At 47.8% G+C, this 17,560-nt stretch overlaps 2 protein-coding genes across 2 annotated transcripts in view; one reads left to right on the top strand and one right to left on the bottom strand.

Moving 5' to 3' along the window:
• The window catches only part of LOC103018026 (serine protease 40-like), a 61,352-nt gene extending 54,261 nt beyond the window's left edge, over positions 1-7,091 (bottom strand). The window contains exon 1 of the mRNA XM_057551377.1: positions 7,062-7,091. Within this exon, the coding sequence (XP_057407360.1) occupies positions 7,062-7,091 (30 nt within the window). The remainder of the gene's footprint in view (positions 1-7,061) is intronic.
• Positions 7,092-7,138: 47 nt separating this feature from the next.
• Positions 7,139-15,825, top strand: AMER3 (APC membrane recruitment protein 3). Its single transcript, XM_028166706.1, has 2 exons — positions 7,139-7,233; positions 13,127-15,825. The coding sequence occupies exon 2, from the start codon at positions 13,145-13,147 to the stop codon at positions 15,557-15,559; it is 2,415 nt and encodes an 804-aa protein (XP_028022507.1). The 5' UTR covers positions 7,139-7,233; positions 13,127-13,144; the 3' UTR covers positions 15,560-15,825.
• Positions 15,826-17,560: the final 1,735 nt, after the last annotated feature.

Raw genomic sequence — 17,560 nt, forward strand, 5'->3', positions numbered from 1 at the left:
CATTATATAATGATAAAGGGGCCAATTTATCAGGGAGATATAATAATCATAAATATATACACATCCAACATTGGAGCACCTAAATATATGAAGCAAATACTAACAGATTTAAAAGGGGATACAAACAATACAATAAAGATGGAATGTTCTCCAGGATAGATCATATGGAAGTCTCAGCAAATTAAAACACTGAAATCATACCAACTATCTTTTCTGACCACAATGGTATGAAACTCAAAATTAATAATAGGAGGTAAACTGGAAAGTTCACAAATATGTGTAAATTAAACAGTACACCTCTGAACAACCAATGAGTCAAAGCTGAAATCAAAAGAGAAGTCAAAAAAATCTTGAAACAAAAATGGGAACACAATATAACAAAATTTATGGGATGCAGGAAAACCAGTTATAAGAGAGAAGTTTACAATGATAAATGCCTACATTAAAAAAAAAAAAAAGAAAAATCTCTAATAAACAACCTAACTTTACACCTCAAGGAACTAGACAAAGAAGAACAAATTAAGACCAAAATTAGCAAAGGAAGGTAATAACAAAGATCAGAGCAGAAGTGAATGAATAGAAAATATTAATAAGACTAAGAATTGTTTTATTTTTAAAAGATCATCAAAATTGTCAAACTTTTAGATAGACTAGTAAGAAAAAAGAGAGAAGGGTCAAAGAAATAAAATCAGAAATGAAAGTGGAGACATTGCAACTGACACCACAGAAATACAGAGGATCATGAGAAACTGTTATGAGCAATTATATGACAAAAAGTTCGATAACCTAGAATAAATGGATATATTCCCAGAAACATACCATCTACCAAAACTGAACCATGAGGAAATTAAAAAATTGGATAAACCAATAATGAGATTGGTTCCTTATTGATTCCAATAAGGAGATTGAATGAATCAGTAATCAAAAAAAAAATCCAACAAACAAAAGCTCGGGACCAGATGGTTTCACTGGTGAATTCTACCAAACATTTAAAGAAGAACAACATTCTTTCTCAAACTCTTCCAAAATATTAAAGAAAGAACATTCCCAAACTCACTTTACAAAGCCAGCATTACCCTTATACCAAAGCCAGATAAGGACACTATAGGAAAAGGAAACTATAGACCAATACCCTACAGAATATACATTTAAAAATTCTCAACAAAATACTTGGAAACTGAATTCAACAGCACACTGAAGGATGATACACCATGATCAAGTGTGATTTAGTCTCTGGGATGCAAGGATGGTTCAACATATGCAAATCAATAAATGTGATATACCACATTAATAAAATGAAAGATAAAAATCATATGATCACCTCAATAGATGCAGAAAGAGTACTTCACAAAATTCAACATTCTTTCAGTATAAAAATTCTCAACAGATGGGCATAAAAGGAACATACTAAACATCATAAAAGCTATATATGACAAACATTCAGCTAACATCAAACTCAACAGTGAAAGGTTGAAAGCTATCCCACTAAGATCAGGAACAACACAAGGGTGACCATTCTCCCTATTCCTATTCAACATAGCACTGGATATCCTAGACAGAGCAACTAGGTGAGAAAAAGAAATAAAAGGCATCCAAATTACAGAGGAAGAAGTAAAATTGTCTTTGTTTCCAGATGACATGATCTCATACTTAGAAAATCCTAAGACTACCAAAAAACTATTAGAACTAATAAACAAATTTTAGTAAAGTTGAAGGATACAACAACATATAAAAATCAGTTGCATTTCTATACAGTAATAAAAAACAATCTGAAAAAGAATTAAAGAAAATAATTCTATTTGCAATATAATCAAGAATAATAAAATACTTAGAAATAAATTTAACCAAGGAAGTGAACAATCTGTACACTGAAAACTACAAGACATTGATGAAAGAAATTGAAGAAGACAGAAATAAATAGAAAAATATGCCATGGAGGAAGAATTAATATTATTCAGATGTTTGTACTATCAAAGCCATTTATAGGTTCAATGCAATCCCTATCAAAATTCCAACAGCATTTTTCAAACAGAAATAGAAAAAAGAATCCTAAAATTCCAAAGGATCATGAAAGACTCCAAATAGCTGAAATATTGAGAAAGAAGAACAAAGCTGGAGGCATCACACTTTCTGATCCCAAATTTTATTACAAAGTGATAGTAATCAAAACAGTACTGTATTGGCACAAAAACAGACATGTAGACTAATGGAACAGAATCAAGAGCCCAGAAATAAACCCATGCATATATGGTTAGCTAATATTTGACAAGGGAGCCAAGACTACTCAGTGGGGAATGAATATTGTTAGGAAAACTGGATATTCACATGCAGAAAAAAGAAATTGGAACCCTTAGACCACTCACAAAAATTAACTGAAATGGATTAAATGTTTAAATGTAAGACCCAAATTGTAAAACTCCTGGAAGAAAACACGGGGGTAAAGCTCCTTGACTTTTGTCCTGGCAATGATTTTTTAGATACAGCACTAAAAGTGAAACTAAGCAGGACCCTACAAAGCCTTGCTGGGGACAGATCTCCCCCCACCACCATGTCCCCAGCCACTGGTTTGTAAAAAAGCTTTAGCCTCCTAGGCATTCCCCAAGTTCCAAACAACAAATTTAATCAGAGAAGTGAGAAAATGCAGAAACAAAGGAAAGCAGTCAAGCCAGACAAAATAATAATAGTTTAGGCCATAAGGCAAAGTCAAAGATATTTAGTTCCTCTTCAGTGATACCCATGAGATGTTTTGTAGATATTAAAACCCCCACCAGGTGGAAGAAATTAACTGCATGCTGACGACAAGCATGCAGAACTCAGACAGGTTGGAACCAGAAGATTGATGATGTTAACTCCTGAAATACCACCCTATTACCTCACCACCAGTGAATCAGAAGAATATCTACCAGCTGCTCAGGCACCCTACAAACTTCACCTCTAATGTTGCCTTTAAAAACCCTTCCCTGAAGCCATCAGGGAGTTCAGGTCTTTTGAGCATGAGCTGCCCATTCTCACTTGGCCCTGCAATAAACGTTGTACTTTCCTTCACTACAACCCAGTGTCAGTAGATTGGCCTTGCTGCAAGTCAGGCAAGCAGACCCAAGTTCAGTTCAGTAACCAAAGCACAAGCAACAAAAGTAAAAATCAACAAGTGAAGCTAAATTAAAAAGCTTCTTTATGACAAAAGAAATAATCAACAAAATATAAAAGCAAGCTATGGAATGGGAGAAAATACTCACAAACCATCTGTCTGATAACGGGCTAATATCCAAAATACATGAGAAATTCATATGACTCAATAGCAAAAATAAAAGAAAACCAATATGACTAAAAAATAAACAGAGGATCTGAATAGACATAGGCCATTATAAATGGCCAACAACATGAAAATGTGCTCAATATCACTAATCATCAGGGAAATGCAAATCAAAACCACAATGAGATATCACCTCACACCTGTTAGAATGGCTATTATTAAAAATACCAAAGACAACAAAGTGTTGGCAAGGATGTGGAGAAAAGGGATCCCTTGTGTGATGTTGGTGGGAGTGGAAATTGGTGTAGTCCCTATGGAAAACAGTATGGAGGGTCCTCAAAAAATTAAAAATAGAATTTCCATATGATCCAGCAATCCTACTTCTGAGTATATATCCAAATGAAATGAAATCACTACCTTGAAGAGATATCTGCACCCCCATGTTCATTGAAACATTATTCACAATAGCCGACATGGATGGATGAATGGATAAAGGAAATGTACACACACAAACACACACACACACACTGGAATATTATTCAGACATAAAAAGAAGGAAATCCTGCCTTTTGTGACAACATGGATTGACCTTGAGGGCTTTATGATAAGTGAAATAAGTCAGACAGAGGATGGCATACACCACATGAAGTCACTTATATGTGGAATCTTAAAAAGCTGAACTCATAGAAACAGAGAGTGGAAGGGTGGTTGCCAGAGGATAGGGGAAATGGGGAGATATTGGTCAAAGGTATATTGGAAGTACAAACTTCCAATTATAAGATGAATAAGTTCTGGGGATGTAATGTACAGCATGTTGACAATAATTGACAATACTGTATTGTATACTTGAAAGTTGTTAAGAGAATGAACCTTAAATGTTATCTCCTCAGCTCCCCCAGATGGCAATATTGTGAAGGGATAAAAGTGTTAACTAACCTTATTGTGGAAAATATTTTGCCATATATTTGTGTATAAAATCATCAAGTTCTATACCTTAAACTTACATATGTATCGGGTTGCCCAAAATGTTCGTTCAGGTTTTTCATAACATCTTAAGGAAAAACCCAAACGAACTTTTTGGCCAACCCAATATATGTCAATAATATCTCAATACGGATGGAAAAAAAGACAAATAATCCAATTTAAAATTCAATAAAGAACTTGAATAGATATTTCTCCAGAGAAGATATACAAATGGCCAATAATCACATGAAAAACATCCTTAACATTACTAATTAGGGAAATGCAAATCAAAATCACAAGGAGATACCAACTCACACCCATTAGGATGGCTATTATTTAAATAAACAACAAAAACACAGAAAATAACAAGTATCTGCAAAGATGTGGATAAATTGCTGGTGGGAATGTAAACTGGTACTGCCACTGTGAAAAGAAAGTGATGGTTCCTCAAAAAACTAAACATAGAATTACCATATGATCAACAATTCCACTTCTAGGTCTATACCAGAAAGAAGTGATAGCTGAAACTTGAACAGATATTTGTACACTAATGTTTATAGCAGCATTATTCACAATAGATAAAAGGTAGAAACAACCCAAATGTCCATCAGTGGATGAATGGATAAAGAAATGTGGTACATACATACACTGCAATATTACTCAGTCTTAAAAAGGAATGAAATTTTGATACATGTTATTATACAACATGGGTGAACCTTGAAAACCTTATGCTAAGTGAAATAAACCAGACACAGAAGGGCAAATATTGAATGATTCCATTTATATGAGTTACATAGAAGAGTCTAATTCACAGGGAAAGAAAGTAGAATACAGGTAGAAAGTAGAATACAGCAGCTAGGAGGAGTGAGGAATGAGTAGTTAACACTTTATGGGTACAGAGTTTCTATTTGGGGTGATGAAAATATTTTGGAAGTAGGTAGACATGATGGTATACAACTATGTAATGTACTTAATGACACCGAACTGTACACTTAAAAACTGTTGAATTGAAAATTCTATGTTATGTATATTTTGCCACAATTTAGAAAAAGAAAAAGAAACTCTGTTCAGTTTTTTTTAAGATGGACGTTTTAAAATATAGATAAATGTAAAAGAACAAGAAACCATCCAGCCATAGCCATAGCCACTTCATCTGATAGTACCCCTCACACTAGTTTGTTTGAGATTGGGGAGGACATCTTGCTGCAGGGGAACTGACCTGAGTCCTAGAGTGCCTCTTGCCATGCCCATCCTTGGAGCCATTGGCCCTCCTCCCCGGTCAGCCATCTGCACCAAATTGTGGCCCCTGAAGCATGTTCTTCTCCAAGTTGACAGTCCCAGTCCTGCCAGACTTCCGCAGAGGTGTGGGGTTCCACCCCCTCACCTCCCAGTCCCTTCAGATGTGGGCCCCACATGGAACTGGGTTCTCAGGCTGCAAATCTGGAGCCTTGCGCACCCACTGATGCAGCTGGCCAGATCAGCATCATAGGCTGTTGTTAAATTTGTGCTCACAGTTAAGTGAAATCCTCTGGGTCTGTCAGAAAGCAAGGGGTGTGGCCAGGGGGCCTGAGATCCTCCAGTCAATCAAGTCACCTGGGAGCCCAGGTCAGAAAACCCTAAGAGCCCATGCCAGGAAAGAGGGTTATAGCCACAGCGTGAAAATGCAGATGAGAAAACTAAGTCAGTGTATTACAAAAATAACATAAAGTAAGTTTATATTAAAACAATTTAAAGAAAAAATCTTTCAGTAATATCTAAACTGGGAAATCTTGGTGTGAAAGGTCTTTCCAGGGGTCCTTGGAGAAGACCAGATCCCATGTCTTGGGGAAAAAAATTATATATATGTGTGTGTGTATATATATAGTTTATTTATATATATAAATATATTTTATATATAATATATAATTATATATAGTTTGTTTATTACATATAAATATATATTTATATGTTATATATATATATATATATATATATATATAGTTTGGTTTTGTTTGGGGTTTTTATACCCCAAAATAAGGATGTTTTTAAACTGTCTAAAAGGAGGAAGTAGATGGCTTAGAATAGTTCTCACTGACAAAAGGGTGACAAGCTGAGCATTGCTAGACCAATTATCACTCAATGGAAGAAGTTAAGGGAAAATTTGTTCTTGTAATGCTGTAATGCGGAAGAAGGAAGACCATAATAGGAGAGGCTAATCTTTGTTAACTTAAACTGGTGAGGACTGTGGAGTCTAGGGGATCCTACACTTGATTCAGGGTTATGTGGCATGAGGCACAGATCCACCTGTGTTTCTACGTAATAGGGGGGAAATTGATTCTGGGAACTCTGAAGGCCAGAAACTGCCAGGAAAGGTCAGGACTATACCATCAACATGGGGGGAGGGAGAACATCTGGGGTGACGATGAGTCAGTCACTGGGTAGAAAGACGATTCAACTCCAAGAAATGCAAGAAGGGGGCCTCACCCAAAGGTGGTGGGTGATCCTCGCTGAAGGAGGGGCCTGCGGCGGAGCTGCTCTTGACTGGGGCGACTGGGGCGGGACGATCTCAAGGTGACTGATGATGAAGAAGGCTGCTGATTTATGACAAAGCCAGCCCAGACCAAGGAAGGACGTCTTGTATCCAGGGGATTTTTTTTTTTGGAAATGGGAACAGGGAGGGAGCCCATCAGGCTCAAAGAAAGGAATGACCTTCGTCATCCGCGGAGCCCCGACCTCTTTGGGGCCTCAGCCCAAGCCTGGACTGCAAGACTCCTTCCTTCTTCCTCCCAGCGCTCTCTGCCCGTACTCTCCCCCATCACCCCACCCCGCCCCGCCCCACCAGCCCTGCCTGTGCTCCGCCCCTCACCCATGCTCCTGGCACTTCTCTCCGAGCCATCCCGGAGTTGCTTACTCCATACTTTATTCCTGCTCCCAGCGTGCAGACCCTCCTTCCTCAGCTCAGCGAGGAGAGAGTCCCACAGCACTTGTGCCCCTCCCGCAAGACTGCGGCAGGCCACAGCACCGGCAGACGCCACACTGTGAGTACCTGTGAGGGGAGCATCTCGTTCCTCCCCGTTAATAATATAATCGGGCCCAAGAAAGGCACACTGTAAGGAAGGCGCTTGGAGACTCTGCCCCGCATCTCGAGATTGGGCTGCTCCTTCTTCCAAACCCGCTCCGAATCCTGGGGAGGGCTCGTGACTCGGCCCTTCCGAGAGGTTTGGATAAACGTGCCCCGGCGCTGCGGGCTGTGGGGGGTAGGGGCACCCACACCTGCGCGCTCTCAGGAGTTCGGACTGCGGCGGGGGAATACGGTCGGGGGCGAGGGGAGACGACTGGGCGGCTGTCAGTCTGGGGAGCCCAAGAGGCTGGGCCTGAGGGATGCAGAACCACAGCCCTGCGGGGGGGCAGAGACGCACGGAAGCAGATACCGGAATAAACACGAACAAAGCGAGACCGAGCGCGGTCCGGGCGGCGGCCCTGCCAGAGCAGTCCCCACCCGGCCCCGCGCGCCGCCTCGCCCACTACTGCGCGGGGGCGCCTACGCGGCCGACTGGCTCTCTGCCCGGCCCCGCCCCGCCCCGGCCCGATTGCCCTCCGGCGGCTAAACCCCTGCGGGCCCGCCTCCTGCCGCGGCCTCCCAGCCCCTCCTGCGGCGAAGGGAGGGAGCTGGCCCTCGGCCTCCCAGGGTCCGGCGGGCGCGCGCGGCGCAGGGAGCTGACCGTGGTGCTGAGCTCTCAGCTCGGGATCGGGCGCGGCTCCCGGACCTGCCCAGGCCGCGTCCTGCGACGCTCCAGGCCCCAGCGGTAAGTCGCCAAAGCCCCGAGGATGTAGGCGTGGAGCGGAGGGCAGCGATTTGGAAATTTTTGTGCGTTTTTCGCGCAATGGGCGGGCGGAGAGGAGGAACCAGTGTCTGCACTCTGTCCACTCCATGATGCGGGGTCTGGGAGCGATGACCCAGACCTGAAAAGGTCTGGGCTAGGGAAGGGGGGAACCTTGTCCCTCGGATGCGGGTACTGGGAAAGGACGAGTAAGACCGGAGACCCATCTTTTCACCACTGGGCAGGCCAGGACCGCCCAGAGACTCCCTTAGAAAAAGTAGACCAGGACCTTCGCTCCCCAAAGGTCCCTTTGTCTCCCCAACGTGGGGGCTGGGTGAATTGGTGATGTTCTAAACACTGCAGATTCTATTTCTGCTTCATTTCCCACCCCACAACCATCCCAGAACACAGAGGCTGTCCCTCCCTGCAGTGGCCTTCACTCCATCACCCTGAAGGTTTTGGCTTAGACAAGGCAGCCTATTACAGAGATAAACTATTGCCCCATACATAGCCTCTCCACCCCAATGTCCAGGATGTCCCTGGGCGGGGCTCCCCTCAGAGGCCCCTACTCTCTTATCACCATTCACCCCTTTGTGTTTCATGTTTGTGATTTTCCTGGATATTGAGGGTGGGGCAAGAGAAGCAGGGTAAATACCAAAACTATTAGTCAAAATTTTTATATTTCCAAACTGTTTCTGTTGCACATGTGTAGCTCCAAGGTTTTTATTTTGCTCCATGAAATACCTGGTCATTTTAATGTTCAAAAAGGAAAGAAAAACATAGAATTACCTTACCAAAAGGAAAAGAAAATTCTAGGCAGTTGAGCTAAAGTTAGTCATAATGTAGAAAAGCAGCAAGGGGAATTACTTTATTTGCTCAATTTGCAGTAAGTTTGTATGCATGTGCATGCTCTATGTAAGATGCTGAGATGTAAGCTTTCACACGTGGGAAGTCTCTGCCACCACTTTCTTTCCACTGGACCTTCCTCTGGCTCCTAACCTGCCCTCTTGTGTCCACTCTTGCTCCTATTTTACATTCTCACCCACAACTGGAGTGACCTGTTAAAACTGAAAATTGGCCTCCCTGGCTGGCAAATGATGGGGGAGTATCTCTCAGTCTCCACAAAGAGGGTGTCTAACCACAGGGTTACAAGGCAGATTGTGCATTTTTGCAACTGAGAACCTGGACACATGGCCTTTGCCCTCAGGAAATGAGAATGCCAGCACCTGGCTGTCCAGATAAATTCCACTGTGCCGCTGAGAATTATCATGAAAGATGACTACTCAGCTTGACTCCAGTTGGGCACTGGGTCTTCTGACCTCTCAGGGAGTTCCCACCCGTGTCACATATGGACCCCACATTTCCAAAGAGTCAGGATCTGGTGAAATATTTTAACATGGAAACTGAATGGACTGAACACACACTGAATTTCACCTGATTGCTCCAGTATTTTGCAAGTCTCTGGTTCATTGTTCTGGGCCTTAGTGCTTACTGTCCTAACAACGTGCAAAGTGCTAAATGAACTCAGGAAATAGGGTTGGCAGTATTAGTGACATTTGGTCCCAACACCTATAGCAATGACAGCTGTTTTGAAAGACCATTTTCCAACTTTAGAGTGTGGTGAAATTTCCAACTGCTCATGATTTTAAATCAGTAACTATTCCAAGAATTTGATTTTAAATCAGTAACTATTCCAAGAATTTGATTTTAAATCAGTAACTATTCCAAGAATTTGATTTTAAATCAGTAACTATTCCAAGAATTAAGAAACTAGTAGTTTTATTTATAGAGATCAGTATCAAATAAACCATCTGATTTTCTGTAGTTGCAAAATTCTGCACACAGTGAAATAATCTTTATCATGCCTGGTTGAAGTTATTTCCCAAAGTACAGTAATAAAAAGATTTTTCTAAAACATGGAAAAAAAACAAACGCAATAGAAATCTCATAATGAATATCTCCAAAATTTCTTGCCATAGAAATTATACTACCTTCAGTTACAATTTTTCTAAGTTTGTGAGATATACTTTTGCTTTTAATCGTCATTTTCATTATGCTTTCCAAAATTTCTCACAAAACCACATTTATTATTCAATGTTTAGATTTCCCATGAAGGGTGAGCTGTTAGTTCATAGAATGTCTATCAGTTAAGAGCACATGTTTAGTATCAGACAGGCTTGGGTTCAAATCCTAGGTCTGTTACTTACCACCTGTGTGACCTGGGCCAATCCGTTGACTTTTCTGCACCTTAATTTCTCCTTTATCAAATGGGGGTTACAGTAGTATGTCCCTTATAAGGTTATGGGCCAAGCACTCTGCCTGGTTAGGTAGATGGAACAAAGACTCAGATACAGGTCTTCCCACTCCAGAGCCCAGAAAGTAACCGCTATGCTGTGTGTACCCAAACCCATCAGAGCTAGGCTACAAAAGATTGTGTGGAGTGGAAATGGGGTCTGCAGGTACAGGGTGGGAAAGACTTGGGCACATGCCACCTGGCAGGAGGCAGAAAGGCAGCTTGAGGGACTGACCCATTGTCCAGGATGCTGCCACCAAGAGCTGAACTGCAGCCAGAGGCAAGCCTGGGCTCTGCAGCCTTCCCTGACACAGTGCCTGCTCCTTCTACTGTCCTCTGGCCAAAGGCCCCAGGTGTTCCTCTGCAGGGGAGGAAGCATTGCCCACAGGTGGGAGTGGGGTGGAGGCCGTGACACTTGCCCTGTGAGCCTCTGCAGTGCCAACTTTGCCACCCCTTTTCATCCTCTTTGGCTTTAACATTGCCAGCTGGGCCTGGAGGCAGCCCCTCTGCCCGCCTCCAGAACCCCATGTTGAAGCATTTCCGAGACTCTCCGGAGGGGACTGGGAGGCCTCTTTGGCAGTGGGTGTGAAAGACATGCAGGCCAATAAAGCCACTTGCCTGCCACCTGCTCCATTCCTCCCTCACAGACTGTGGACTGAGGAAGAGTGAATCTCGGTGCTCCCCATGGAGCACTCCTTATGGAGAGCCCAAGAAACCAACCAGAGGACCAACTGTCAGGTCCCTCACTGCCAAGGAGAGGTGGAGACAGTGAGGCAGATGGATCCTGGGAGCGGGGTACCTGTGAGGAACAGCACACCAGGGCGGGGGGTCTCTCAGGGGGTGTTCTTCAGCACTGCCTTCTTCTTCTTCTTCTTTTTTATTTTTGAGTTATGTTTTATTTGGCGGGAATATTTAGGACTTCAAGCACAGGAGGCAGCATCTCAGGTAACCCTGAGACAACTGCTCCGAGGAGGCGAGGGGGGGAATCGGGTTATATAGAAGTTTTGCAACAAAGGGCAGGTAGTCTGAACGTCAAAAAATTATTGTTAATTAAAGAAAACCAGCTATCCCAAGTTAAGGAGTTTAGCACTTTTCTGTGTATGGGGAGATGCAAGATTCTGGGCTCACTGAAATCATTCCTTTGACATGCACCTCAGCTACCTGGGGCCAGCATCCTGTGTTTTCACACCCTGAGTTTCCTGACGGCTGATCATGGGAGTGGCTGCAGTCTGATGGCTGCTAGATGGCAGGTATTCTTTCCTTCCTGAGTTTCCTCAGGGCTCACCGGCTCACACTGGAGGGCTGCAATCGCTGATGACTGTGACATCCTTTGTTAACTGATATAGCATTGCCTTCTTTCGATGTGGTCTTGTGGGTCTCCAAACTCACCCCAAAGGCAATGCGTTTAAAACTAGACCCTTGCTCCTCTCCCCCAAACCAACTCTTAACACAGGTCCCTTCCTTGCCTTTGCTCACCTCTCATCCTCTCCACTTTCTGGACTTTTCCCACTCCTATGGTCCCCCTCATGGCATGAATCCCGGCCTCAGTGTTTATGACTTCTGGCCTGCTTGTCTTTCTTTATTTAGTTGCTAAATCCTGGTGTTTCTTCCTTTGAAAGACCCTATGACTTTACCCCTCTTTTTCATGCTTAGAACTGCAGTTTCCATCTAGACCTTATCTCCATATACGTGGCCCATTTTAGCTTCCTCCTGTGAGTCCTCTCCGTTCAGATCCTCGAGTCCATCCTCCACTCAGACATCAGATAAATGGTCTCAGACCATCAACTTCATTATGCCACTGCTTCCACCCACTCCCTCAGAAGACTTCCATAGCTCTTCCCTGACTGGGAGTAAGGCCAAACTCCCCAGCTGTGCAAGGATGATCAAGTTGTTAACACCCTTACCACCTTCCCACTCCCAAACCCAGGACAAACATCAATAAGCCATTCCAACACTCTTTCCCATTGAACTCAGACTGGGCATCAGAACCTTTCTCTGGATGGCACTCCAGGTAGCAATGTTTACAGTTAGGACGTGCACAAAAGACGACACCTGCCTGCACTTTCAGCTCATGATGTGCTGTGTGTGGCCAGTCTGCCTGTTCCGGGTCTCCTGCTTGTCTCCTCCCTTTTGCCTTCTGCCACATTGCTCTCTTCTCCCTGCTCAAGCTCTCGTGCACCATGAGATGCTTGGCTGTGCCTTGCCTGATGGCCTCTGTGTAGACTGACTCTTCCCTCCTCAAAAAGATGCAGCAGTCCTGGAGGGCATGCATGTGTCTTCCCTCCCCCCATGCCCACATGGCCCACTGCACCCAGCCCAGGAAGTAGGCTTGGGTTTCCTTGTCTCTTGCATGAAGGAAGCAACTTATTTATTGAGTCCTCTGCTTCATCCACTCAGAAGGGCCATGATACTCCTCCTAAGGATATGGTGCTGTGGGTAGAGTGCCGGGCCTGGGCATGGAAGTCTAACTTGCCCAGATAAGCTCTGAAAGGATGCTTGAGGGAGTCGCAAGATCACAGCTACAGGAGTACCAGACCCCAGTACGTTCTCATTTTGTCTCCTGTTGTCTGCCTTTAAGCACATGACTTAACTTCTCTGGGTATCAGTTATCTACAAAGGCTGGAGCAGCAAGCCTGTGGGTGGGGCAGTTCCCATCTCCCTCTCCTCTTGCCTCCATGGAGGATCCAAGCTCAGATGTCAGAGCTCAGCTCCCATGCCCATGTGGGCAGTGGGGGGTGGGGGGGGAGGCAAACACAGGTCTTCTAGAACCACAGGCCTCCATCTTGGATACCGAGTGCCTCCTTCTTTCCTCCACAGCAGCAGGGACACTGCAGCATGGAGCTGAAGAGAGGAAAGACATTCATCAAATCTAGCCTGCAGATTGACCATGAGAAACCCCCAGATCCAGCAGCCACTGCCCCGGCCACGGAGGATGCAGTCTCACCAGGAGGGCAGCAGCGACCCCACAGTGAGAGGGGCCCCCAGGTCAGTCCCAGCACCCAAGGATATGACAGGTGCTCCGACAAGGGGGCCCAGCCAGACACCAATGGGGGGCCTGCAGCTCTCTGTGGGACCACCTTCAAACCGGTGCAGAAGAGCAAGACTCACGACAGTGTGCCCAGGGCTGACAGGGCAGCCGCAGCTACAGGGCAGCTGGTGGGCAGTGCAAGCTTCCCAGGGCCCCCCAGGAGCCAGCGCATGATTGACTACCGCCACTTTGTGCCCCAGATGCCCTTTGTACCAGCTGTGGCCAAGAGCATCCCAAGGAAGAGAATTTCCCTGAAACGACCCAAGAAATGTTTTCGGAATCTATTCCACATCCGCAGAAACAAGACTGAGAATTTGGCCTCGCTGACAACCAAGGGGAAGAGCTTGTCCTCCCCTGAAGGCCCATCAGAGGCTGGAGGGCAGCAAGGCACAGCTTGCTTCCCCTTGGGCGAGGGGCTGGGACTGGACAGCCTGTGCCAGGACCTGTCTGACAGTGAGTTCCTGCCCGACTCCTCCTTTGACCTCTGCAGGGCCCTGTGTGAGGACGTGGCCTCACTCAAGAGCTTTGACTCACTCACCGGCTGCGGGGAGATCTTTGCAGACGAGAGCTCAGTGCCATCCCTGGAGCTGCATGAGGGCCTGGAGAGCCCTGCCCGGGCATCCCAGGCCCCTGACTCCATGGCTTCCAGGGGCCCCTTCCAGGGCAGCGTAGAGCAGCTGGCATCGCCTGCCCAGAACGAGATGTCTGACTTTGACAACTTCTGGGACCGTGTGAATCACTCAGTGAGGCAGCAACAGCGCGCCCTGCTAGGTCCGTGGCTGGGGGGCCCCCAGGGGTCAGACACAGACAAGCCTAGGCCAGATGCATCTGGGCTTGCTGAGCTCCCCCTGTGCCCATGCAGGGACCCCCACAGTGGCTCCAAAGCCAGCTCCATAGACACAGGCACCCCCAAGAGCGAGCGGCCAGAATCTGTGTCCACGAGCGACGAGGGCTACTATGACTCCTTCTCACCAGGCCTCGAGGAGGACAAGAAGGAGGCCCCGAGCCCAGGCACACCCGCAGCCGCCTTCCCCCGGGACAGCTACAGCGGAGACGCCCTCTATGAGCTCTTCTATGACCCCACTGAGGGCCCCGGGAGCCTGAACCTGGATGACGACCTGTGCGTGTCTGAGAGTCTGTCGGGGCCGGCACTGGGAGCCCCGCTGTCCATGTGCAGCTTCCACGTGGGGGCAGAAGAGAACCTGGCCGCCGCTCCAGGCCCAGACCTACTCAGCCAGAGCTTCTTGCAGAGCTCCTGGAGGGGCAAGGAGTGCCTGCTGAAGCTCTGCGACACTGAGCTTGCCATCACCATGGGCATTATCAACTGGCTCCGCCGGAGCCCAGAGCTCCGTGCCCCGCCTGCCTCGGCCCCCAGGGAGCCTGCGGCGCCCCCGGGAGGACTGGTGGAGAAGCCAGGAGCTGGCTCTGAGAAGGTGTGCCTGGGTCCAGTGAAGCTGGAGGGCGGGGGGACCCGGGCCTTAGATGCAGGTAGGACCCCCGTGAGCTCAGCACCCAGCAGGCGGGAGCTGTGGGCATGTTCGGGCACCAAGGGCCTGCCTGCTGGAGTGAGCGAGGTCCTAGCGGGGGCCAAGCAGGGGACCAGCTCTCCATCCAGGGACTCCTCTCTGGAGTGTGTGCAGGTCTCTGGGGAAGAAGGGACACAAGGCCACCCTGAAGGCTCGCTCTCCTCTGTGGGGTCTGCAGCCCCCGTGGCAACCAACACGTCCAGCAAAAACAAGGTCCCAAACCCCTCTGCCTGGCCTGGCTCCCAGGAGCCCAGGCTGCCTGGAAACCTGGGGTGTTTCCAAGGTCCCTGGAGGCCAGGTCTTGGGGGAAGCACTGTGGATTCAGAGCTCACTCTGACAGGCTGTGTGGCCCAGGTGGCAGCCCTACAGATCCACCCAGACTGTCAGCCCCCAAGGCAGAACACAGGTAGCGGGCTCTGCGGGCAGCCTCAGGCCAGGGGCCCTGACATTCTGCCACAGAAACAGCCTAACAGCTTCCCTAGCACGGCTGCCATATGTGGCCTGCCCTCCCTGGCCAGCCCACTCCACAGCCCACAGGACCAGAGGTGCCCAGGCCGCATTCTGGACCTGAACCAGATCAGGGTGGAGCCCGCCAGGCTGGATGCCCAGGCCCATGCCTCTGTGGAGGACCAGCCTCTGCAGCTCAGCTCAAGGGCTATAGAGCAGGCTGCACACAGGAGCCAGCTGGACCCATAGCCCCCTCAGTCCTGCTGCCTGGGATCACCTGCCAGGAATTCTGGCCCTCACTTCCAACAGCCAGTGGGAGGGGGCCCACTCTGCAAGTGCCCCAGAAAGCCGCTGCAGCTTCTTGGACCACGAGGGCATCCTTTGCAACCAGCAGGAAGTAGGAGCTCCCAGGCCAGCATGGCTGAGACCCACCTTTGGAACAGTCTTGTGTCTTTGTGGTCACATTCAGGAGAGCCTAAGACCCAAATCTCCACCCTTTGTCCCTGATGTGAGGACTGTATTGGGGGGGAGGGGGTGGCAGGACTCAGGCAAGTGGGGCGGGGCATTTTAACATGGAGGCATCCATAGCTGAACCCACCAGCTCAGCCAGAACAAGTCCTGGGCAGCCCGAGGCCAAGGACAATTGCAAAGCTGCTAGTGCTCTCAAAATGTGCCTCCCCAGTTTCCCCACCAAAAAATGAAGCATCTAAACCCAGATGTGAAGTAGCCACATTTGGCCACTCCTCATACAGCATGTCAGAGAGAGGAGCTCGGGTTTGAAACTGATGGGGTGGAAATGGTACATATTATAAAGGGTGCATATTGTGCTGATAACTCTGAACAAGGGTTGAGAGTAATAAATGTGAGTGGGGGGTCTGAGGCTCAGGGGTAGGAGCTTGAGACGGGGTAGGGGGTTGCAGATGAGCTTGGGAGTGCCCACTCGCCCCACTCCAGCCTGCTCCCCACCCCCAGGATGAGCAGCCACAACCTACGGGACCCTGAAGGGCTTCTCTGAGGGAATCAGAAGCAGAACCAGCCATCTCAGCAAGAGCCTTGAACCAGCAGATGCCATGTATTCCTGTGCAACCTTGCCAGGGCTGGCCAGACCCTGCAGACCTGACCTATGGGTGTTCTCTGTCACAAAGCATCCCATCCAAACAATGATTTCCCCCAGCTTGCACTCTCTAACTGAGCAACAGGTGGCAAGATGCTCTTGGGGAAGAAGCTGACTGATTCTCCACACTGCCATTCTTGCCCTCCACACTGCCAAGCATTCTAGCCTCCCGCTTCAGGAAGGCTCACCTTTGAATGAGGCTGTATCCCCCAACCCCTCAAAAGCCACATGTGCACAGCACCAAACATTCAGAATCACAGAGGGAAAGGTGGCTCTCACTTCAGGAAGGGCAGGTGTCTGTTTGGCCAGCCTCAGGGCAGCAGGCCAGCAGCCAGCCCCTTGCCAGGGTTCCCTACGATTAGATCCTGCCTCAGCTGCCCTGTTGTGGTGAGGTGCCAGGCGGGGGTGGGGGTGGGCGTGGGGGGGGCGGAGTATGCCACAGGCAGCTATGAAGCTGTTTCTAGAAGAGAGGCCAGCATAGAAAGGGGGTGGGCCCAGTGATGAGGGAGGAATTCCAGATGGAGGGATGCAGTCTGACAAGCTGACCGCAGGCTGGGGCCTCTCCTGATTGCCTGAGGCTTTGTTTCAGGCTAGAACACGCTCCACAGCCCTCATTAACAACTGCTTCCTGGGGCCCACTGTGCGGAGGATGCATGCAGCACATGGGAGGTTCAAAAGGGCATGACAGGGCTCCTGACCAGGCCCATCGAGACAGGACACAAGGAAGGTCAGGGCCAGCCTTCCTGGGAAGCTGTACTTGACCCTTCCTCCCAGCACTGCCACAAGCGGTCACAACAGCGTTATTGGGCCTAGATGTGAGCAAGTGACATGTGGAGTAGCTCGCGGCATCCCTGCAGCAACTGGAATGCAGCTGCTCCCCTGGTTTCTGACATGGAAGCCGAGGCCAGGGTGCGGACGTGGCTTGCCCATGACACACTCGGCCAGTGTGTGGGACTGATGGTGTTGGAGCTGAACCCCAACTCCTAGGGCCCAGCTCTCGGTAGGCTCCTGCCATGAACACCCCTCTCGAAGCCTCCCCTCCTCCCTTCTTTCAGGGCACAGTTGTCTGGGGCCTCTGGGTGCCAGGAGTGCATCTCCGTTACTTTGTACCGCACCTGAGCAGAGCAAGTGCTCAG

This window comes from Balaenoptera acutorostrata, chromosome 8, assembly GCF_949987535.1.
Source record: "Balaenoptera acutorostrata chromosome 8, mBalAcu1.1, whole genome shotgun sequence".
Lineage (NCBI taxonomy): Eukaryota > Metazoa > Chordata > Mammalia > Artiodactyla > Balaenopteridae > Balaenoptera > Balaenoptera acutorostrata.

Coding starts and splice junctions, on each gene's coding strand:
- AMER3 (XM_028166706.1), top strand. CDS start 13,145: ATGGAGCTGAAGAGAGGAAAGACATTCATCAAATCTAGCCTGCAGATT.